The 24,259-nt window shown below is 40.6% G+C and overlaps 1 protein-coding gene across 1 annotated transcript; it reads right to left on the bottom strand.

Moving 5' to 3' along the window:
• Positions 1–7,645: 7,645 nt before the first annotated feature.
• Positions 7,646–15,513, bottom strand: mylpfa (myosin light chain, phosphorylatable, fast skeletal muscle a). The gene is made up of 7 exons (XM_017715468.1): positions 15,408–15,513; positions 14,660–14,755; positions 11,441–11,516; positions 10,454–10,558; positions 10,267–10,345; positions 10,123–10,171; positions 7,646–8,659 (listed from the first exon to the last, which is right to left on the bottom strand). Exons 1-7 carry the CDS (start codon positions 15,408–15,410, stop codon positions 8,558–8,560), a joined length of 510 nt encoding a protein of 169 aa, XP_017570957.1. The 5' UTR covers positions 15,411–15,513; the 3' UTR covers positions 7,646–8,557.
• Between the last annotated feature and the right edge of the window lie 8,746 nt (positions 15,514–24,259).

Genomic DNA, 24,259 nt, shown 5'->3' on the forward strand with positions numbered 1-24,259 from the left:
ACAACGCCCAGGGAGCAGTTGGGGGTTAAGTGTCTTGCTCAAGAACACCTCAGTCATGGACTGTCAGCTCTGGGGATCGAACCGGCGACCTTCTAGTCACACGGCCAGCTCCCTAACCTCCAGCCCACGACTGCCACTAAGCTGGTCTCAGTCCACTGGACTTACAGATGGGCTCTGGGTAGCTCTGAGAAACTCATGCATGCACTCCAATCAGTTCCTGTATCTAACAAAATCAATAACTTCATTAACACCCACTTTGAGAATAACAAGAGCAGTGTTAATCAAATCAACAGCATTTTTCAAACAGCATCTTCTGTAGCTCACCTTCAAAGAAAAAAGGGAAACGAGGAAAAAAATTGGACAAAGAAAATTTCGAATGCCAATCAATTAGAAAAGAACTAAGAAACGTTTCAAATCTAAAACACAGACAACCTGACGATCAAAATCTGAGACACAAATGCTGTGAAACTCTTAAACACTATAAACGTACAAACCAAATAAAAAAACACAACCACACGAACAAAACTCTCAGAGATATAGTAGATCCTGTTAAACAAAATCAGTTCTGGGAGATGTGGAATAACTTGAGCACAACAAAACCACAAGACATACCTGTACAAACCAGCAACATCTGGAAAAAACATTTTTGAAAATCTTAAGAAGGAAATCTCTCAAAAAGATCTAAATTCCAATCAGACTCTTGTCAGTCGCTCGAATACACAATCAAAGACAACCAAAACCTGCTGGATTATCCAATAACTCAAGAAGAACTGGCTCAAAAACTCAAATCATTAAAACCCGAAAAAGGCTTGTGGCCCTGACAGCATCAGAAATGAAATGCTCATGAACAGCACTCCTGAGTCCTGAGTTCAGGCTGTTTTCCTGACATCTGGAGCCGAGGACTTCTAACCCCGATCCATAAGAGTGGCGATAAATTGGACCCAAACAATTTCAGAGGCATCTATGTGAGAAGTAATCTGGGGAAAGTGTTTAACAGCATTTTAAACAACAGAATTCTGACTTTCCTTAATGAACACAGTGTCCTGAGCAAGAATCAGATTGGCTTCCTTCCAAATCACAGAACTACCGACCACATTTACACCCTACACACCCTAATTAATCAACATGTACACCAAACAGAAAATGGAAAGATGCTTGCCAGTTTTGTAGATTTCAAGAAGGCATTTGATTCTATTTGGCATGAAAGGCTTTATTATAAACTTCTACAAAGTGGTGTAGGGGGTAACGCTTAGGGTATCATTAAACCAATGTATTCGGGAAACAAATGTGCGATAAGAATCTGAGACAAACGCACAGAATTCTTCACTCAGAAAAGAGGAGTGAGGCAGAGGTGAAACAGACAGAATGACTCAGGAACATCGGACAAGAGAAATGAACACTGAGAGTAAATTAAACTGCTATCAGGCCCTAAAAACCGAATATGAACTGGAAGGGTATCTCCTGACTGTCAGAGACACAAAGCAGAGACAGATCCTGACCAAGTACAGACTCTGATCACAGCCTGGCCACAGAACGGGGCAGGTATAAACAGTCCTGGCGGCCCAGAGAGGAGAGGCGGTGTGGTCACTGTCTGACCGGTGAGGTCGAGACAGAGATGCACTTCCTTCATCACTGTAAAAAATATAAACAAACGAGGGAAATTTACACAAACAAGTTCAACAAAGTCATTCCATTTTGAGAAATGAACAGAATTGGAGAAATTACGAATATTCCTCGGAGAGGGGCCGTGGGTAAACCCCCCATAGCCCCACCCTCCTGACCTCCACTTACCCTCACCCTCCATACCCCCACTCCACTTACCCTCACCCTCCATACCCCCACTCCACTTACCCTCACCCCCATTCCCCCACTCCACTTACCCTCACCCCCATTCCCCCACTCCACTTACCCTCACCCTCCATACCCTCACTCCACTTACCCTCACCCTCCATACCCTCACTCCACTTACCCTCACCCTCCATACCCTCACTCCACTTACCCTCACCCTCCATACCCCCACTCCACTTACCCTCACCCTCCATACCCCCATTCCACTTACCCTCACCCTCCATACCCCGACTCTACTTACCCTCACCCTCCATACCCTCACTCCACTTACCCTCACCCTCCATACCCCCACTCCACTTACCCTCACCCTCCATACCCCCATTCCACTTACCCTCACCCTCCATACCCTCACTCCACTTACCCTCACCCTCCATACCCCCACTCCACTTACCCTCACCCTTCATACCCTCACTCCACTTACCCTCACCCTCCATACCCCCACTCCACTTACCTCACCCTCCATACCCCCATTCCACTTACCCTCACCCTCCATACCCTCACTCCACTTACCCTCACCCTCCATACCCCCACTCCACTTACCTCACCCTCCATACCCTCACTCCATTGACCCCCAACTGTCATTAGTTTACTCATTTGCATTTTGTGTGTTTAGAATTATAAACAGTGATAAAAAATAAGAAGAAGAAGAAGAAGAATACTCTAATATTGTGATTATAATAATGTGATTATTACTGATGTTACTTTATGTTTTTTTCACATCTTATTGTGTTTTCATTACTGTTTTGATGCTTTAGCAATACTGTACCTCAGAGTCATGCTAATAAAGCTATTGTGAACTGAGAGAGAGAGAGAGAGAGAGAGAGAGAGAGAGAGAGAGAGAGAGAGAGAGAGAGAGAGAGAGCTTATTTAAAACACAAATACACCATGAATAACGAATATAGCCGGGGAATTTCAGAAGGCAGCATTTTTTCGCTTTTTCGCCACTGGGTGGCAGCGTTTCACCTCGGATCGTCAGATTAACGTTTCTCCCTTTGGGCTTAAGTTATTCATCTTTACTGACAAACCCCGCTTTAAGACACACCGCTGACCAGTTTCTCCTGAAAACACATGTCTACTCTGCTGAATAAATGTGAGCACCTTATTTCTAAATACCAGCACCACATAAAGGCATCTTCGAAAAGCGTTCAGAGGTGAAATACCGCCACCCAGTGGCAGCTGAGTTAAACCGCTACGTCAATACTTCGGAGTCGCTCAGCTTTGTTTTTGTTTTTCACGCAGTTATTCTAAATATTCGTGTGATACGTCATCGCAGGACATCAACAAATTGACGTCTGTTTAGAATTAAAATAAATGGATGAGGGATTAATAAAAAATGCTGTATAATAAGCAGTTTAAATGTGGACAAAGCTTTGGGAAACGTAATTCTGCATTTATTTATTATTTTGTTTATTCAATATTTTGGGGGGGGGGGGGCTTTGGAGGGAAGCAGTGAGCGACATGTTTGTTGGATGTTTGGCGTTATCCTGTGATTAGGGGAGTCCTAATTAGCGGGTGGAATTGGATATGACTAAATTAGGGCGGCGGGCGGCACGGTGGCGTGGTGGGTAGCGCTGTTGCCTCACAGCAAAGAGGGCCTCTCTGTGTGGAGTTTGCATGTTCTCCCCGTGTCTGCGTGGGTTTCCTCCGGGTTCTCCGGTTTCCTCCCACAGTCCAAAGACATGCGGTCAGGCCAATTGGACATGCTACATTGCCCCTAGGTTTGAGTGTGTGAGTGACTGTGTGTCTGCCCTGTGATGGACTGGCGACCTGTCCAGGGTGTATCCTGCCTTACGCCCGAAGACTGCTGGGATAGGCTCCAGCACCCCCCCGCGACCCTGACGGAGAAGCGGCTTAGAGGATGGATGGATGGATGGATGGATGGATGGATGGATGGATGGATTAGGGCGACAGTAGACCACCGTAGTCGTGCGGTCATTCTGTAGCTGGCGCCGCCAAAGATATACATACGTAGATGCCGCGTTGTCTGTTGTTCTGTATGTGCGGCGATACGTCTGCACGCCCGCCATGTTGGAGCGGTCAAGATCCGCTTGTGAACAGATTCACTTGTATCAGCCACAACTTCCTTGCTACTCAACCGATTTAGTTATAATCCTCAGACACAGATTAATCTAGACCGCACGGGCTGCTCTCAATAGCTTTTTATTTCTTTAATAACTGATTATGCTAATTATCCGTCCGGACCGGCGGGAGAGTATTCAGTCTGCCTGGCCTGAGTTTCAATGTGTGAATCACTTCTAATCTTTATACACAGAAGGACGAAGCTATGTTGGCTTCCTATTCGCCAGCTTCTTGTTGGCATTTTCCCGTTCCACCTTAAATGGTGGAACGGGAAATCACAACAGCAGGTTCTCTGATCCTCACCGACATATAAACATCACACAGACATGAGCGTGGATCACTGCGTTCCCTCCGGTATATAATCCTTTCCCACTTTCTGAGAGCAAGATTCCTGAAATGGTGGAATTTTGGACCTCATCTTTCTTAAACTGCTGCTCTGCTGTGTAACGGTACTAAATGCAGTCCAGCAGCTTGACCGCCCCAAAGTGGCGGCGCCATTGACGTGCCTGGCTGGACCCAGCGCGGCATCTAGGGGTGTATATAAATGGGCAAAAATGAACAAGGTTTTCGAAAAATCGCTACTATTGCCCCCAGTGTTAAATAAATAAATACGGAATTGACGTCATTAGACTGGCAGCCTCCTTTATCAGGCTTTGTCAGTGTACGTTTCCTATGAGGAGCCTGGCCACTTCCTATTTCCCCCATTATGTCCAAAAACAGAACGGCTAAACAGCAGAGGGCGCCCGTGAGTGAGTCCTCGATGAATTGGAGTGAATGGAGCTCAACCCTTAAAAACGAGAAGTTAAAATAGTTTTAAATCACTCGTCCAGAACGTTTCTTTAATTTTTATAAAGTAGAAGGATGAATTTCACTTAAAAAACAAAGAAATCCTATTGATATATTTCGCTTTTTGTACAGCAAACGGGTTTCAGGCAGCAGGAGGCGGGCATTACTGCTAATAAGCTGATTGATTGGCGAGCGGAGCAGCTCATTGGCTGTTCGCGCTCATTAACGTCATGAACTTACATGAGGCAGCGTTTTAAACTCCTATAACTCTAAATGCTCTTAAAAATATAACAGCAGTGTTAAATGTTTTATGTTGCTCTGTGTCAGGAAATGATTGCATTCTTTTACATTAAAAATGCTGAAGCATTTATAAACTATGATTTTGCTCAAACGCTCCATATCAACCCATTCACTTTGAACTCACTCGGGAGCGCCCTCTAGCGTCTGAGAAACCTTGAAGACATTGCAGAGTGGGAATTCTCTCTAGCAGGTCTCTAATTTCCGTGTTCAGACTGAGGGCAGATGAAAAGAAGTCAGAACGAAATCAGCAGGTTTCCCTGCACTTCTTTGTTCTTCATCTGATGTCCACTAAAACACAATGGATCTCTCCTTTTAGGTTGATATGAAGTGATCTACAAAAATACAGACTCAGCTTAATAATCACTGGTCACTGGTGGTTGGTGTAGTGTAGTGGGTAACACCTATGCCTTCTATGCTGAACTGGGGATCAAGCCCATGCCTGGACATGCACCCAACACTGTACCACTAAGAGTCCTTGGGCAAGACTCCTAACACTACCTTCGCCTACCTGTGTAAATTGATCAAATTGCAAGTCACTCTGGATAAGAGTGTCTGCCAAATGCTGTAAATGTAAATAACAAAGCCAGTTGGTCACCGCTGATAAACTGATTTAGGCTCTCAAAATACCTTCAATATTATTTTAATGCCATCTTACCGAGGACACTTTCTCAGTTCATTGGCCAGCTTTTTGTGCAATTTTTACCGTTCCACCTTAAGTGTTGCAGCAGTTATGTTCTGAACTGCTGGGCCATTTAAGGTGGAACAGGGAAATTTGAACAAGCAGCCGGCGAAAATGAAACTGACTTCAGCTTAATGGAGGGTTGAAAGGCCTGATATGGGGAGGTTTCACTATTAACGCTTAACAGCTGAGTAACAATAACTTATTTTTGCTGTTTCAAAGAACCGACAGATCAGTATTCTGTCTCGTTTGCTAATATGATAGCTTGTCACAGCTACTGCACAATTTAAGGTGGAATAGGAACATTCAAACATAGAAGCTGCAAAAACGGAAGCTACATTCAGCCTCATAGTTTTAACATGGGTAGTGTAAAGAGTTTTAGGATATCAGAATGTCCTACCTAGAGGTTTTATTTATGAGTACACCTGTAATTGTGCGCTACAGTAGAACATTTAGATAAGGTAGCACAGTTCGTCAGAGCACCGACGCAGCCCGCCTTAGTTTCATGTAGCTTAGCAATGGCAAATTGATGCAGTAGCTTTAGCTCACATGTAGCATTATTAGTATTATAGTACTTAGTATTATTATAGAAATATAGTATTTAATGATCTTGTAATTCAGAGGATCCAGTGGTATTCAGGAGAAAAATGTTCACAGGACAAAACGTATCGGGTTCTGAACATTGGTTTTTAACACAGGGGGTGATAGAAGCGATTTTTTGAAAACCCTATTCATTCTGGCCCTAGAGAAATGAAGCTTAGACCCGGAGTTCCTAACAAGGGCATAATGAGGCCTACAGAATGATGCACGACTATAGTAGTGGTCTATGGGAAATGATGGGGTGAGTGAACTGCAGGAGGTCAGAAGGGTGGGATAATCCTGTTATCATTTTAAATTGGGGTATATTTTTTATGTTTGGGGCTTAGGAATTGTGGGTTAACTGGGGAGGTAAGAAAATGTATGTAGTTTCCAGCTGCTCTGATGGGATGCTTTAATATGAATTCGTTCATGGGGCTGATGTGAAAAGGAAAGTGTGAATATTTCTTTCGAATAAAAAGGTTTGTAGTGCTCACTGGTTGTCCTGTAAAGCTAGGTGCACAAGAGCGTAATGGGTTTGTGAGGTTTCAGGAAGGCCTCTGGGAAATATATGAATTTTTTTCCATTTTCCCCAGCACCCTGTCCTGCCCAGGGTTATTTAAGTGAGCCCTAGTGTCCTGGGTTTTTTTAGTAATGGCTAAAAATTGTGTTAATAAACTATGTTATGTTGAGTAATTTGTGGTCTCCTGCATGTGTGCTGCCCAGTCGTTTTATAGCCTTTGTAAAGAATCTGGATTGGGGGAATTAAATATGAGGCTAGTATTTTGGGAAGTTTACATCTAGTCACACTACTTCACAGCTCAAGGCTTTTGTCCTATACTGGATGCTCTGGAAGAAAACCTCATATCTCTATTTTTCAGGTTTTGACCGTTTGAAAATACCTGTTGCCCTTTACATTGTATGTAAATTTAATGAAAAATGGACCAGAAGAAATGGCCCAAAATGACTTGGAAAGATGTCTAGTTCCACTGTCTTACATTAAAAGTAAAGTAGGTTTTTTCCTTCTCCTGCAAAGTTACTATTTTGGAGATATGAGGTTTCTTCCAACAGCAGCAATTTACTGATATAGTATGCAGTATACAGTGCACTATATGCTATTTCAAACACAGCCTTAAATCTTGTCATCTTTCTGGTTTGGTCCAAAATTGAGGTCAGCTAGGCCCCAGAGAATGGTAGGAAGTTAATTGCTTAATTGGGTCATGGAGTACACCTGTCTGGAAGCACCTGCACTTCTTTCCCTTTCGCCACCTGTCCATTAGGGAGTCTCAGGAGAAAGTTCTCCTTCCCAACAGCTTCTTCTTTGTTTATATGCTTCCACTCTAGCAATCGACTAGCATGTATGGACAGACGCAGAGGTACGAAAGATAAGTTTGCTTTATTCACAGTTTCTCTCTTTTTATTGGTTACAGAAGAGTGGGTGACAGAGCAAAGCAAAGCCCAGGCGAGGATAGAAAAGGAGTGGATGGATTAACATAAGACACAGAGGAGGGGAGAGAGGGAGAGAAGAAGGAAATGGTTTCTTTCCGTCGCCACTCTCCACTCCTCTGCGGACCGCCTCTCTTCCTCTCTCCCTCGGTGACAAGCCAGCCATCGCTTTTAGGAGACCAGGCCTTCTCATTGTGCCTTTCCTTTTTTTTTCCTCCTCTTATGATTTTTCCTGCTCGTCAATGGTTTGGAAACAAAATGGTGGGTCCAGGTTGCTCTATTGTAGAAAGAGATCCCACCGTTTGCGTTTTAGACCTCCAGGGTGAGCGACTACAGCTCTTTCTGTTCAAACTAATCAGCTGTTGCAGCTAAGACAGCAAAGAGCGGCCTAAGGAGGAGGCTAGGCTGGGCTAAATGTGTACATTAGCAAGGCTAGCCCTAGCTTTCATGCATGCTTACGTAGCATGTGGCTAGTGGTGTTAAATGACAGAGAGGTAGAAAAGAGAGGAAGGAACAGGAATGAGTGAAAGAGAGAGAGTGAGAGAAGGAGAGATGGAGATGATGGTAAAAGGTCATTTTATTGAAAACGATTCCCCACTGAAGGACACCACAGATTTTAGCCTCTTTCGGGTTGGAGTCTCTAGGAGACGAGTCTTTGCTTGCTTTGGATGAATGTTTGAAGAGAACACATGGAGGAAACAAGTGCTAGAGAGTAGCAAAAGGAAGGAGGAAAGGAAGGAAACCACGGAAAATGAGGACAGAAGAACAGACTGAGAGGGCAGAGCAGTGAGGGACGCAGAGTCATCGCTTCTTCTTTCTTTTCTTCGAGCTGTTTCTCTTTCCTTACTCCTCCTTCTCCTCTCCGTGTGTGATGACGTAGCAGATGTTCTTGTAGTCAACATTGCCAGCCACATCTGGGGGGAAGGCGGTCCACAGGTTCTTAATCTGAGGGACGAAAGAAAACGGAGGTTAGAAGAAGCACGAATGCAGCTTCTTTTGCTGCAGCTAATGTGACGTAAAAGTGCACAATACTTCGCCGCTTTCCACGTTTCAGTAGTTATTGCAGAAATAAGCGAAGTCCTACAGGATGTAATGATCGTTTGGACACTGCAAAATCTGCCTAGCAACCAAAATGCATTTTGATTGGTCAAATTTGGGGCAATACTTTTAAAGAAATAAGAAAAAAACCTCATCTGTGTCGTCAGCTTGTGTCGTCAGTATTCCATACACCAGCTTCCTTAGAAGGAGTGGTTTTCCATAAGCTGTTTTCCTGCCTTTAATTTGATATTTTATGAAATCTACTTGCATAAGAATGCACATTAACTAATCGTATGTTTTTAAAATGAATTGATATAAACTATATGTGCAATGAACGAGGCTACCATGGAAAAAGGCCTAGTAAAGTGAGAATATGTGGTGAAGCCGCTAATGTAACTGACGGTGTAAGCTTAGATTAACAGCTCAGTATTAAACATACAGTGTTTCATGGTTATAATCCATTGTTTAATATTCGTTTGAGTGTTACATTTGATGTGTAAATGTGCTAAAATGCATATTATAGGGCCGTGAAAGTTTCCCCATCCCATTTGGATTCGCATCCCTGTGTCTCATTTTCTTGTCGCACTGGGGGGTCCAAACTCAGCTTGGATGGTTTTGCTAGCTGTTTTGATGGAAACAGGGATATATGACAATGTCTCAGATGTATCGCTGGTAAATGACAAGAAATTGTGTGATTAGACATATAGGTAAAAGTAACAAGTGTACGGAATACCGAAGTGTACGGAATACTGAAGTGCGTGGAATAATGGAAGCTTACATGTCATTAATTAACATGGTGCTAACTCCTATAACTCAAGTTTAAAAGCTCTTATATAACAGCAGTGTTAAAATGCTGTTCTGTGTTCAGGAAATTCATGTATTCTTTTACATTAAGTGTTTTAATTTATTTTGGACTCGCTCGGGAGCGCCCTCTAGTGTTTGATAAACCCAGACGACATCATAGAGTGACAGTTCCTCTCTCTAGTATCACAAGAGAAGTTTGTAATGTCCCTAATGCAAAGAGCAATGGCTTATATTTTAGTTTACACAACTCCAGAGATCTGTTCCATTGGCTGAAATCTGTAATATGGATATCTGCTAAAATGCTGCTAAGTTAGCTACATAGACATTGAGAGCAAACATGTCCATAGAGTAATCATGGCTGCTCTCATAGCAATACCAGGAATTAGTTCACTTAAAGTGCACACCACTTGAGCAAGGCTCAGTTAGTTAGCTTTTATGCCTGCTTCAAGATCGATTGTATCTTGGAGTATAGAGGGGAAAATGGTCTACATGTTATTTTTCATCAAAGTATTATTTTATAACTGACTAGCTTGCCCAAAATAATGTAACGGTCCCTTTGAGCTCACCTCCTCTTGTGAGAACCTGTCGCACTGAGTGCTCAGGAGCTCCTCCAGGCTGTGGAAGAATGAAAGCGGAGTTACAACATCATGACCACAACTAACACACCCATCAGAAAGGAAAAGGAGAACTGAAGGAAACACTCTACTCACAAAGACTTCTTAATGGTGCCTGTGCCCTCAGGGTCCAGCACCTTGAAAGCGGCCAGGATAACATCCTCGGGGTCAGCACCTGGACGGGACAGATGGATGCTGAATTATACAGAAAACCATGATTTCTGTAACTGTTTATGTTCATGATTTTACTGGAGCATGTGTAGACAAAACTTGGAAACTATACCCTTCAGCTTCTCTCCGAACATGGTGAGGAAGACGGTAAAGTTGATTGGGCCGCTGGCCTCCTTGATCATGGCCTCCAGCTCCTCATTCTTCACATTCAGCTGACCTTCAGGCCAAGAGAAAATAAAAGAGATAGAGAGAGAAAGAGAGAGAGCGAGAGTCAGCAAAGGTAGGAATTAACGGAAAGATTCATTTAAACTAACGTATGTTATAACCCCAAATAATGCATTAACATTGGTGGTCCTGTGCTCGGAAACTGACCAATGAAGATTGAAGTAGCTTAAAAACTGTGTAGAAACAGAGGGACTACAGTCTCTAACTGTACACCTACATAGTGGAGCTATAAGGTGGATGTTTCTAATTAAGTGGCTGGTTAGTAGATGTGCAAGGTCGGTGTTTCTAATAAAGGGGCCAGTGAGAGGAAGTACAAGGTAGGTGTTTCTAATAAAGTGGCCAGTGAGAGGAAGTACAAGGTAGGTGTTCCTAATAAAGTGGCCAGTGAGAAGAAGTACAAGGTCGGTGTTTCTAATAAAGTGGCCAGTGAGAGGATGTACAAGGTAGGTGTTTCTAATAAAGTGGCCAGTGAGAGGAAGTACAAGGTCGGTGTTTCTAATAAAGTGGCCAGTGAGAGGAAGTACAAGGTCGGTGTTTCTAATAAAGTGGCCAGTGAGTGGAAACACAAGGTAGGTGTTTCTAATAAAGTGTCCAGTGAGAGGATGTACAAGGTAGGTGTTTCTAATAAAGTGGCCAGTGAGTGGAAGCACAAGGTAGGTGTTTCTAATAAAGTGGCCAGTGAGTGGAAGCGCAAGGTAGGTGTTTCTAATAAAGTGGCCAGTGAGCGAAAGCACAAGGTATGTGTTTCTAATAAAGTGGCCAGTAAGTCGAAGTAGAAGACGGTGCTTCCTATTACAGGTTTTAAGTGTAAACAGTGAGGTTAAAGCACTCAGCTCTGTCCAACATAGAGTGATCAGAGTGATAAACATCATACCCATTGAGGCCAACACGTCCCTCAGGTCATCCTTGCTGATGATACCGTCTCTGTTCTGGTCAATGATTGTGAAAGCCTGTGGGTTTGAGAGGGAGATTTGAGAGGGAGCCTTCATTAACTCCTAACACTCAGCGATTACTAGGGCTGCAAAACCAATGATTCGTCAATAACATGGGGAGTGGACAAAAGTAGATGTGTTGTTCACTGCCATAGTGATCTATAACGCTCCATAATGTTCATATGACTCACACAGTCATTCTGACAGACTGTAATACACTAGAGTAAGCGTAGGGGGCGATACGGTAGGGGGAGTCATCTGTCGCCTTTAAATGAGAAGTGGTCGCTGTTCTCCTGGTGGTCTCCTCCTTCGCCTTTTTTACGCTCTCATGAAACCCAAGATAACCCTTCACACTTGAACTCATGAAGTCAGTTGCACTGCCTTCCTTCATCTCCTTCACACTCACCCACCCTCCCTTCCATCTCTCCATCAGCCTAGTATGACCAATCAGTCCAGACAGTAATGCCACTCATCTCCTTAACGGCTGTATCACTTACACACACATGCTCCTCCTGGACGTCTCAGAGTCCCAACTTAGCTCACACACACCCTGGCCGAGTCCACAGCCACATAACTCTCTAAAGCCCAACACACACTGCTCCCCTTATTATCCATCATCTGTCCTTCCTTCTCTGGTTAGCTGAGCTTTACTGTCCTCTCAGGCTGTTCACACCACAACGCACAGCTGACCAGCTGCGTCAGTTTTGTTGATTTTGGACCAAAACTTTGTATCTCCAAAATGGTAACTTTACAGGAGAAGGAAAAAAACCTACTTTAATTTTTATGTAAGTCACTGGAATCACATGCCTTTCCAAGCCATCCTGGGCCGTTTCTTTTAGTTAATTCATCGTGAAATTTATACACAATGTAAAGGACAACAGCCACTTTCAAATTATGTCAAAAACGGAAAAACGACAAAAAATGGAGATAGAAGGTTTTGTTCCGACAACAGCGATATAATAGGGATGTTGTATCATATCATTGCATCATGTTGTATCATATATCATATTGTATTGCATTGTATTGTATCTAAGTTTCTAAGCATATATTTTATATTCTCACTTAATATTATGTTACTAAAATACTTACTACTTTAAAAAGCTAATTTAATAAGTAACATATTGTACAAAAATATGGGAAGAGGTGTTTTTACTCCAAATCAAACGTCCTCACAGGCCAGCTTTGTCATGCAGGTCACACTTTGGGCAGCCCTGTCTGGACCCTATAAAGCAGCTTCTTTTATATATTGTTAAAATGCACTAAATAAACAGAAAATAGAAATATGGTGGCACAATGTATCATATCGAATTTAATATGTCATTCCACCTAATATCATTAAAGAATGAAGAAATCAATTGTAAAAAAAAATTTTAACCTTCTTTTACATGATTCTGCTTTAAGGGTGGGCGATGCCAAGACTTTTATAGTGTTGCACAATATGTTTCATGATATTTTGCTTAAAAAAAAAACCAATGGGAATATTTTTTAATTGACTGCAAAATTAAAGGAAGATGAGGAAGATATATAAACAAAAAACTGGTTAAAAATTGGTTAAAAAAAATCAATGATAATCAATAAAATGACACTAGCGTCCAATCAGCTACATTGTTATGGTGCATTTTATGCTACTAGTGGTTGTTGTTATTTACAGGCTCTCTATAATTGATCTAAATTAGACTTTATTTATGATCTCTGCAGTTCTATGCAGAGTATTTTGGTGGATTTGATCATAAAAATGATATCATCCATTTGAGCACTCTACCATTTACATATCAATAATAATACACATATGATAATAAATAATATACTTCACATTACATGCTCTTCAATTGTGGCTCAAGTCTTTTAAACATACGCTCTTCTGACCAGCTCAGCACTCATTTCACCAAACATGTTGACTTAATTTGGTTATAGTGTCACTCTTTCAGTCTCTTTCTCTCTCTCTCGCCCTTCTTTGGCACCTCGCTTCCTATCCATTGCTAATTTCTCTCTCTCTCTAATGCACTAAAGCCCCTCAGCTGCTGCTCTGTTGGGATTAGACAGTGTAGAAGTGAAGGCATGAATGAACAGATGAGTGCTGGAGAGGGTGAGAGAAATTTCAGATGCTCCACTAATGACATTCCTGTTTTTATTACAAAGAGAGAGAGAGAGAGAGAGAGAGAGAGAGAGAGAGAGATATCGCTCCTGTTGACTCAGTTGAGTGGATGTGTGCCCCACCATAATTCCTTCCATATTAATACCCCACCAAAGCTGCTAAAGATAGACGTGGCTCGCCTTTCCTTTTGGAGGGGAGCTCAAACTGACTGCTGGCTAATTAACCTGTCCAAGCCCCGCCCACCTGGCACTAATTTCATCAGACTTGACAGTGTGTTGGTAAAAGTCACTTTTACCCCAGTGAGAAACTGAACAGCTCAGTTGAGGCCAATAATTTGTGAATCATTCACATCAGCTTTCAGTTTAAAACCAAACTAATCAAAACTGGCCATTTAATGTAGTTTTATGTCCTGCAAATCAAAAGAAAGCATTGATGAGTGGAGCTCAGATTGGTCTAGACAGAAAAAGAGCATACATTGCACTTCAGTCTGAGATTAGGCTTAATTCATGTCCAGGAAACCAACACTGACAGTCTGTATAAAGATCCTCATGCCAAACACTCATAATTTACAAATTAATTTTAGAATAGTTCCTGAATAATTCATAGTAGATACTGAATAATTCATAGTGGATACTATAAAATGTGTAGCAGATACTGAAGAATTCACAGTAAATCCTGAATAACATAGTAGATACTGAATAATTCATAATAGATATAATAGATACTGAATAATTCACAGTACATACTAAATAATTCATAGTAGTTACTGAATAATTCGTAGTAGATACTGAATTATTCATAAAGTTAACCATTCATGTTCTTTCACAATAGGATAATAATAGAATAATATGTTTGCAGTTTCAGTGGTTAAAAGGAGTGATGACAGACTTGATATTTGACCCATCAATGTCACGCTCTTCATCTGAAACCAGCTTATGGGCTGCGAACACCTGTCATCTTGTCTAATAGGCTGTGCCCATTTTCCTCAGTGGAGGGATACAGGACTGGTGGACTCTGGTTGGTGCTGCTGGTGTTAAGCTGGTGTGTGGGTGCTAGTGATCATCACCTCTTTGTACTCCTGAATCTGGCTCTGCTCAAACATGGAGAAGACGTTGGAGGATCCCTCTCCTCCACCTGCCCTCCTCTTGGCCTTCTTGGGTGCCTGCAGGTCAGCACAGTTAGCACGGTTAGCACGGTTAGCACAACACATTCACTGTAAGTCACTGACAGCATCACGTTTCCTGGCTGCACAGAGACGATGTGTACTCATTTTCTCCAGGGCATAGCCAGTAGGAACAGAGGAGACACTTGTGGGAAGCATTTTCTGGTTGCCAAATATTGTTTTGAGTCAAATGAAGCTCTCTCTTCAGAAAGAAAGAGCAGAAAATGATGTTAGCACTCATTTGCTCGAGTCTCCACAACATAGCAAAAATGATTTCTTTGCCATACTGAATAACCTCTGATCAATTTTGATAAGATTTTGTTTAAACTAGATTAGAGTAGAGCTAATTGTTTAGCATAAACATTGCAATGTTTTTCTCCAAATTGCTCTATTTCATCAAATTAATCTTGTTGAATCTGCTCAAAGTCAGTATCACTCCTGAAAAATTCTCTGAAGTAATCTGACTGTTGACAATTTGACTATATCCCGGCGAAGAACATCCAGAGATAAGAACAAACCATCCACAAATAATCCAAGAAGGCAGAAACGTTAACCGTTCTGAAAGCACCAAAGCTTCAGATAAGCGCCACAGTCCCTTCGGGCGCACACCTGGCTGTCAGGTAGGGCCCGGTCAGGTAAGGCTGTTACTCACCATGCTGAGACGGTATGTGTGAAGTGTAAGAAGCTCGAAGAAGAGAAGATTGAGTGAAGCCGCGGCTTGGCTACTTCCCCGGGGGCTTATATACCTCCCACCCGGCACTAATTATAGCAGCAGCCTTAAGTTTGGCTTGGGAAAAATGACAGACACCGAGAGGCAGAAAGATGGAAGGAACCGATGGGGAGAGAGGGATTCGGGGGGGGTGATGAAGGGACAGACGGAGGGACGCTATCGCCTTACGGCCGCTCTGAAATAGCCACGTGTCTTGGAATGGGGTGAATCTGATACTCTGGAGGTGTGACAGTCCCACGTGGACTAATATGGACATAACAAGTTGGGTAACTGTCCACACAATCCGCTCGCTGACCCTTACTGACCCCCTCCCCAATCTGTTCCTTCATCTCTCCATCGCTTTGCACTAGGCCATATTGGTGGAACCTATATTTTTGGGTTATGATGTGTCCTTTACCTTTTAATGGCATGTTTTATGTCCTTGGCATTAGATGAATACGAGTTTATATTTTTACCCCCGAAAGGCTGGCGTACAGCGTCTGAAGTCCATATATCTGTACATTCTCATACTCAAGACTACACACTCTATATGGAATATATATACCATTATATAGTATCATTACAGTCATTCATCATTCAGTTTTCCCAACTAGAGGTCAAGAACTGATTAAAATCTACAGAGAAAATGGGGCTCCTAACAACCACCTGGAAGAGCTGGTAGACCCCAAAACTGTGCCTATCAGATAAACAGCACTGAAAGCTTTCATCTTTGAGAGAGAGGAGGAAATCAAGCTACTTCAGATCTGAAAACATCCACAGGTGTTTCTGTCCATCCTTCCACTGTGAGAAGTAGACTCAGTGCTATGGCTCTGAAAGGATGCGTAGCTGTTCAAGAAGAACCTCACTGAGAAAAGGAGACGGACACATCAAACAAAGAAGCTGAACAATGGACAGACCACCCCATGATATTAGATTTGGCTGATGAGGCTTCTGTGTTAAATATGTTTCTGTTTTTTCTCCCTAAAACTGAAAAATGAATAAATTGTATCTAATGTCTGTTTTGACTGGTAATTTAATAAGTGAAAGGTACAGAGTACTGTGTTTAATTTTCTACTGTCTTTTACAGAGCAGGTTTATTTAGATGAAAACAATATCACACACAAATGTCTGTGGCAGTTTATGTACATTTGAATATATATGAATACATTTGTAAATACATTTTTCTTACATCAGTAACAGTGAAATAAGTCAAAAGGCAAAGTGTCCCTAAACTTTTAACAGGTAGGGTATGGGGCTAAATAAAGAATACAATATAACAAAAATACTTTTTTTTACTCAAAAAGAACCAGCTGTAGGTGAGGTTCAACTAAAAGTCACGTTACCTTAGAAGAAAAAAAAGTATATCAAATATATAGTATATAAAATCAGAGCTTTCTCCTCAGATGAAAAGAAAATATACTGTTATTTCTTGTCAGTAAATTGCAAAATAAAAAAAGATTGTATTATATTACTGTACATCATTATTTAAATACATTTACAAACACTTAAAAAACTTTTACATTTTTTGACATATTTTTACATTCTGAAAGGATTTTAAATAAGATACTTTACCCCCAATAATGCATCATTTTCCTTTTCCTTTTTCAATTCATTTTGTTTTATATCACTCATATGTGTAAAAAAACCTTTTACAGGATGTTTATAGGGAAATATTTCTTGTTTCCTGTATTTTTTCTGTCAATGTACATTTGAGGTTATACGTTTTACATTGCTCGTTTTTGTCCTTTATTGAGTGACTTTTGTTTTCTGTATATCATAAATATTAATATGGTTATTGATTAATTAATATGGAGGATTCGTGGAGGAATAGAATCAGCCACTTTGCTGCTGTTGATTGGTTTAAATCAGGGGTATGAATTTATTTCTGATTCTGGTCCAATGGGAGCCACAACCTGTGTTCATTTTTCTTACTTTTAAATGTTTCCATTATTTTTGCTTGCTGTCTACACGTTTCATTTTTTATTTTCTGCAAATTTTTTTGTGTTTTGTCTGCACATTTTTGTCTTCTTTGAGTTTTGCCTGTGCTGGTTTTATGTTTTTTCTGGAAAGTTTTGTTTTTTTGTTTTGTCTGCATATTTCTGTATTTTTATGTTTTGTCTGCACGTTTTTGGTTTTGTGTTTTGTCTGCACACTTCCATGTTCATAAACTCAGTGAGTAACTCCTGAGTTGGAGCAGATGTGATTGAGCAGATAAATCACTGCGCTGTGTAGCATTAAAGCGCTGCAGGCACAGAGCTGTGATCTTCAGTTTGGTCCTTTTAATGCTCTACATTCACTTCTGCTGTCAGCTCCAATCAAAAATAGGTTTTAATACCCTTCCCATTATAGAGATGACCAATGATCCACAGCCCCCCCACAGCCAAGTCCATATTCAGAGACACACTCTCCCTCTCTCTCTCTCTCTCTCTCCCTCTCCCTCTCCCTCCCTCTCCCTCTCTCTCTCTCTCTCCCTCTCCCTCTCCCTCTCCCTCCCTCTCTCTCTCTCTCCCTCTCCCTCTCCCTCTCCCTCCCTCTCTTTCTCTCTCTCTCTCTCTCTCCCTCCCTCTCTCTCTCTCCCTCCCTCTCTCCCTCCCTCTCTCTTTCACTCTCTCTCTCTCACTGTGTCTCTCTCTCTCCCTGTCTCTCCTTCTCTCTCTCTAATCAGTGTAAGCTGATCTGCAGTGCTGCAGCTGTGTAAGTGCTGCTCTCTCTCCTTTTTTTCCTTCTTTTCCCCCTGGTTGTGTGGGCCAGTGAGGGCGAGTGGTCTGCAGCTGTAGAGGACGTGAAGCTGGTGCATGTGAAGGAGGTGTGTGTGTGTGTGTGTGTGTGTGGAGGAGTTCCTCAGGGGCCGATGAGGTGCAGCGTGTTTCTGAGAGACAGCTGAGAGGCCCCAAAATAGCAAAACAAACTCGTCTTTTCTTCTCTTCTTTCGCTCGGTCCGTCCGTCGTCTCCTTCTCTGGTGTGTGAATGGACTGCTTTGTTTGCATTCCTCTCCCACTTCGGGTTCATCCGATATCCTGCCGCCTCTCCGTATCCGTTCACTCTGGGCTGGGAGGGCACAATGAAGTTATGTAAGTTATAAATCTGGTAATAAACAGCTAGAAAACTGTACAGTTGTCAGTGGTGGACAAAGTCATGATCATGTACATGAGTTAAAGTAGAGATACCCAAGGTAAAATATTACTCCAGTAAAAGTAGACGTTCCTCCCTTTAGACCTCCACTTGAGTAAAATGTACTAAAGTATCAAAAGTAAAAGTACTAAAAGATTCATTATGACTTTAATGTCCTGTTATCATTTTTATAACTAGACTCGCTTCATGAACTCATTTCAGGTGAAAATCCTCCAGTGTCTCTCTTGGTAAACCAGTCTTAGAACGTCATTAATTAGTGACGCTGACGTCTATTAAAATGATCATAAGCACAAAACACTGAAGGTAAACAGTTTCCATCAGGGAGAACCGAGTGGCTCTGAAATCACTTTTTACACACAAGCAAAGTTTCAGTTTAAGATTTATTTACAACTTAGATACAAGTTTAAGTTTAATAAAAACTGGCTTTAAACTCAGGATCACAAATGAGCTCCTTTACTATGTTGATCTGTAGGTCTCTGTTCATAAACATAAACCAGCCCAGACTAATTTACTATAAAATGGAAGTGTTTGTATAAATTCAGTAAAAAGACGCATCAGCCACGACTGCATATGTGTCCATATTTCTATATTGTGCTCTATTTACACAAAGTTAGTTTAGTTCATCATTTATGTTTAATAGACTCTCCCAAAGTTTTACGCTGCTGCGCTGAGGTTGAACCGTGTGCTGCACTGGGTCGGTATGACCAACAGGTCAAAACAAGCTCAAAACAAAGTGACCGCTGTGCCCTGATTGGTGTTCTTGCTTTGTGCTTCTTTCGTTTTAACATGTTACGTTTTTATACACACAGAAACCAAAAGGAAGGACAGATTTCTCAAAATATAGTGGAGGAAAAAGTCAGATATTAGACTCTGGAATGTAGTGGAGTGAAAGTAAAAAGTCGCCCAAAATGGGAAAACTTCAGTACAGATACACAAAAAACTACTTAAGTACAGAAACCAATTACATTTATTTAGCTGCTGTCCACCACTGATAGTTGTTGAGTAGAACAACTGCGGCTGTAGTGTCAGCATGTAGAAACTGGTGCAACCATGGAAACAGAGTGTAGTGTAACAGTAGAAAATGTCAAAGCGTAAAAATGGAAATTGATGTAGTTGGTGTAAACAAGGAAATGAGTGTAGAGTAACCATGGAAATTGGTGTAAGAAATGCAGTGTAACAGTGGAAAATGTTAAAGCATAAGAATGAAAATAGATGTTGTTTAAAAAAACAAAATGTATGTACAATAAAACACAGAATGAGTGTAGTTTAACCATGGAAATGTGGGTAACCATGGAAACAGATGTAACATAAGCACAAAAAACTGATGGAAATTGGTGTAAATGGGGAAATGGGTGTGGATAACCATGGAAACACCCTTGTGACACAAAAGTCACAAGTATTTCACGTGAGAAGTGTGCAAAAAACACAAGTACTCCAACTATGTTCACATGTGTAAAAATGTGTAAAAACATTTTTACACGTGAACACATTAGTTTCATGTGATTGCACATTTTTAACATTCAAAATGTCCAAAAACCATATACTTTCATTTGCATGTGGGTTTTTTTAAAGGCCAGTTATATTTTAATGATGGAAATAAGTGTAAACATGGAACATCTGCTGCATAATGCACAGCTGAACAAAACTGTATCTTGTCAAGCAAAATGATCATAAATGTAGTGAATACATCTAATATTTCCCATTTTGAGATGCTTGTGCACTGATTATTAGATTATCCATCTTATTTCTAGACATTATTTACTTGTTTTAGGCGATTAAGTAAAATTCTCTCACTATACTGGCAGATAACTTTACTCAATGAAATTACTTAAAACAAGCAGAAATGTCTAGAAATTAGGTAAATAATCTTAAATTAAGCTTAGAGCAGTCTCAACAGTAGAAATATTGTATATACTTACTATATTTGCGTGACAAGATCCCATTGTTATCAGTGTGTCCAGTGGTGTAGCTTTACTTTAGATAGATTTTTATTGATCCGCCCATATTATAATTCTATTTCTATCATCTGGACAAAGGCAGCTGGGCATTAAGAGCAGATCTGCTCTATTAACATGTTTCCCTATGTGTGTGTCTGTGGTGGTGGGGGGGTGACCTACAGCACTCATCCCCCGTGGAAATTACAGCCTTCACTCTTTCATCCTGCTGTCATCTCTTTGGGAATTAGCTGCTCCTTTTTCTTCTCCGAGTTATTAATATTAATAGGTTCCACTGTTTTCCACTACTTATTACATAAGAGAAAAGGTCAAGTGCCAGTTCTGCCGCTCTCCTTCCTGTCCTCTGATCTCTGATTCTGTTTGGCTCCTGAATCAGCACCTGTTTCACACTGTTTGTGACCTCTGACCTCTCCAATTAACCACTGACCCCTCAATCCGCTGTAACTCCTACTGGGGAAGGGTGGGGGCTGTACATTTTCGGTCAGCCTCTCAGGAACTTTACTGGGACTTCTGCTATGAATTTTCTCCACTTTTATGTCTGATCGGAGTGAAGGTTTGTGTTTGTTAATGACTGTAATGTCTAATTCCTGACCTAATAAACACCCCACAGCCGCGCATCACGCTGACCCATCACTGACTCTTCAAACTGCTCGGTACACAACATCTACAACGGCTACAATGACAGTACTGATCAAAAAACATTTATTAAAAACATAAACAAAAAAAACAGTAATTAGAGTGAATTTAAATAAAGCAATGTTACTGTAAGTAAATCCAAAGCTCTCCTGCAGGCAGTCCAGTATGTACTATAAAATACCTAATTAATCTAATCAAGCCTTATTAAGTTAAGTCAGATGTGATGGCTGGAGAGCAGCGAGAAGGCAGTCACCAAACATGCATTATACCTACATATTCATAACTTTACTGAAAACAACATATTCCATCTACTGTTTACTGTACTCATGCTTATTTGTGTTTATTCTAATGTTATATCATGCCTTTACTGGCAAAATCACACTTACTGCCCAGATAAACAGTTACAAACAATGTTCTTGAGTTTTATATGTTCTACTGTTACCTTAACAATAACAATGAATCATAAACTAGCGTAACAAATATTTTAAATACAAAAAATTTAAAACACAGTTTCAATTTGAACAGGGGTGCCCAAACTTTTGACTGTATATTTTAATTATTAGCTCACAAAATAAAACAATGAAATATGAAAAAAAAATATGCTATCTGAAATGTTTTTAATTATTTATTTATATAATGTTTAGAATATTTCAGGTTATGAAGGAAAGTTGTTCTCAAATGTCGCGGTATGAGGGTATATATTTAACCCCACATCTCTCGGCCTTATATGCTGTGGGAGTTGCCATGTGGAGGGTAGCAAGGTGGGGGGGGGGCAGGAAGTTAAGCTGTCCACTGCAGATTCTTTGAAGAGATATTTCATTTCCACGTAATGACTTATTTAATCTGAATTACTGAGTAAATGAAATATAATATAAAATATATTATAATATATATATTATATAATATATATAATAATATAAAATATAACTCAATATAAAGCATTTTATATATATATATATATATATATATATATATATATATATATATATCATACATACATACACACACACACACTTTATATATATATACATATACAAACCCATTTCCTAAAGGGACAGAATCCAATTATGTGCAAATCCTTTAAACTATATTTTTCATTGAAAATAATACAAAGACAAAATATTAAATGTTTAAACTGAGTAATTTTATTGTTTGAAAAATATTTGCCCATCTTGAATTTGATGCCAACAACACATTCCAAAAAATGCTGGGATGGGGCAACAAAAGACTGGTAAAGTAATAAAAAAACACAACTGATTGAACATCTCACAACTAAATAGGTTCACTGGCAATATGTTAGTAACATGATCATCTCATGAGCATCTCAGAGAGGCTGAGACTTTCAGAAGTAAAGATGGGGAGGGGTTCACCACTTTGTGAAAGACTGTATGATCAAATAGTGAAACAATTCAAGAATAACGTTTCTTAAAGTAAAAAAGTAAAGAACTTTTGCTTTTCATCATCTACGGTACAAAATAACATTAAAAGATTCAGGGCATCTGGAGAAATCTCTGTCTGCAAGGGACAAGGCCAAAAACCAGTATTTACTGGCTGTGATCTTTGGGTCCTCAGGCAGCACTGCATTAAAACAGATATGATTCTATAGAGTAAATCACTGCATGGGCTCAGAAACACTTCTGAGCACCACTGTCTGTGAAAACAGTTCATCACTGCATCCACAAATGCAAGTTAAAACTCTAAAAGGCAAGATGGAACCATCTATGCCAGGATCCAGAAATGCTGCCACCTTCTCTGGGCCCAAGCTCAATTAAAATGGACTGAGGGGAAGTGATGAATCAACATGAAATTCTTTATTCTTTAGGGACCAGTCAATAGCGAGTATTCATGATGATATAGGGGGCATTAGTGCACATGATTTGGATGACATGCACATCTGTAACGGTACCATTAATGCTGAACAATATATACATGGTTTGGAGCAACATATGCTGCCATCCAGGCGACATCTTTTTCCGAGAAAAAAGACGTAATTTGGGTGGCAGCATATGCTGTGATGTTGTTAGCTGTGTAGCTCATTTTGAAGCTCAGTAGTTTTGATAACATACTGGATTAGTATCAGGCAATACTCAATATTTCAATATCAGTGTCTACTTTGAATTATTCAGTATCTACTATAAATTCTAGAGTAACTACTATGAATTAGTCTGCATCTACTATGAATTATACAGTAACTACTTTGAATTATTAAGTATCTACTATGAATTATTTAGTATCATCTATTAATTATTCAGTATGTACAAAGAATTATTGAGCATCTACTATAAATATAGTTCCTATCATGAATTGTTCAGTAACTACTGTGAATTATTCAGTATCTACTATGAATTATTCAGTATCTTTTATCAATTATTCAGTATCTACTATGAATTATTCAGAAGCAGAATAACAGAGCGAAGTTCTTTTAACCCCTTTTCCATGTGTAACTATTTAACCTGCCCTGTGTGTCGTCAGGTCGCGGGTTTGTTTATCTTTCTCTGCAGGTGTCAACATATGGATCAACGTGTGTGGTGAGTCTATATGTACAACGTATGTGGAGTGTAAAGTGACCTGCTGGGTCAGATCGCCGGAACGTCCATCTATCAGAGCAGAGATGACTGGTATGCACACAGTCAGACATGGCGGAGGCCTGCAGTGGTGCACTCTGGGAAAGGATAAGGATGAGGCGAGGAGCTCCGGGGAACATCCGGATATTTAAGACCGACCGAGTTGTTCTCTCTCTTCTCACAGCTGTGATATTCATTACTGTCAACACATAAATCTGCAGCGCTCGACCTGAAGCTCTGCCTCAATTCGTCTTTACAGCCTTATTGTTGTAGGAATAATAGTTATATAGCGCTGTAACAAAGTAAAACACCACCCTGATTTTTCTGACGAGATGAGATAATGAGATAATCCACTTAAAGAAGGAGGAAGTCAAAGTGAAAAAAAAAAACGACTCAAAACTGATTAAAAGCGAAAATGGGGCTCCTAACAAGAAGAGCTGGTAGACCCCAAAATTGCCCCATCAGATAAACAGAACTGAAAGCTTTCATCTTTGAGAGAGAAGAGGA

Source organism: Pygocentrus nattereri, chromosome 14, assembly GCF_015220715.1.
Source record: "Pygocentrus nattereri isolate fPygNat1 chromosome 14, fPygNat1.pri, whole genome shotgun sequence".
NCBI lineage: Eukaryota > Metazoa > Chordata > Actinopteri > Characiformes > Serrasalmidae > Pygocentrus > Pygocentrus nattereri.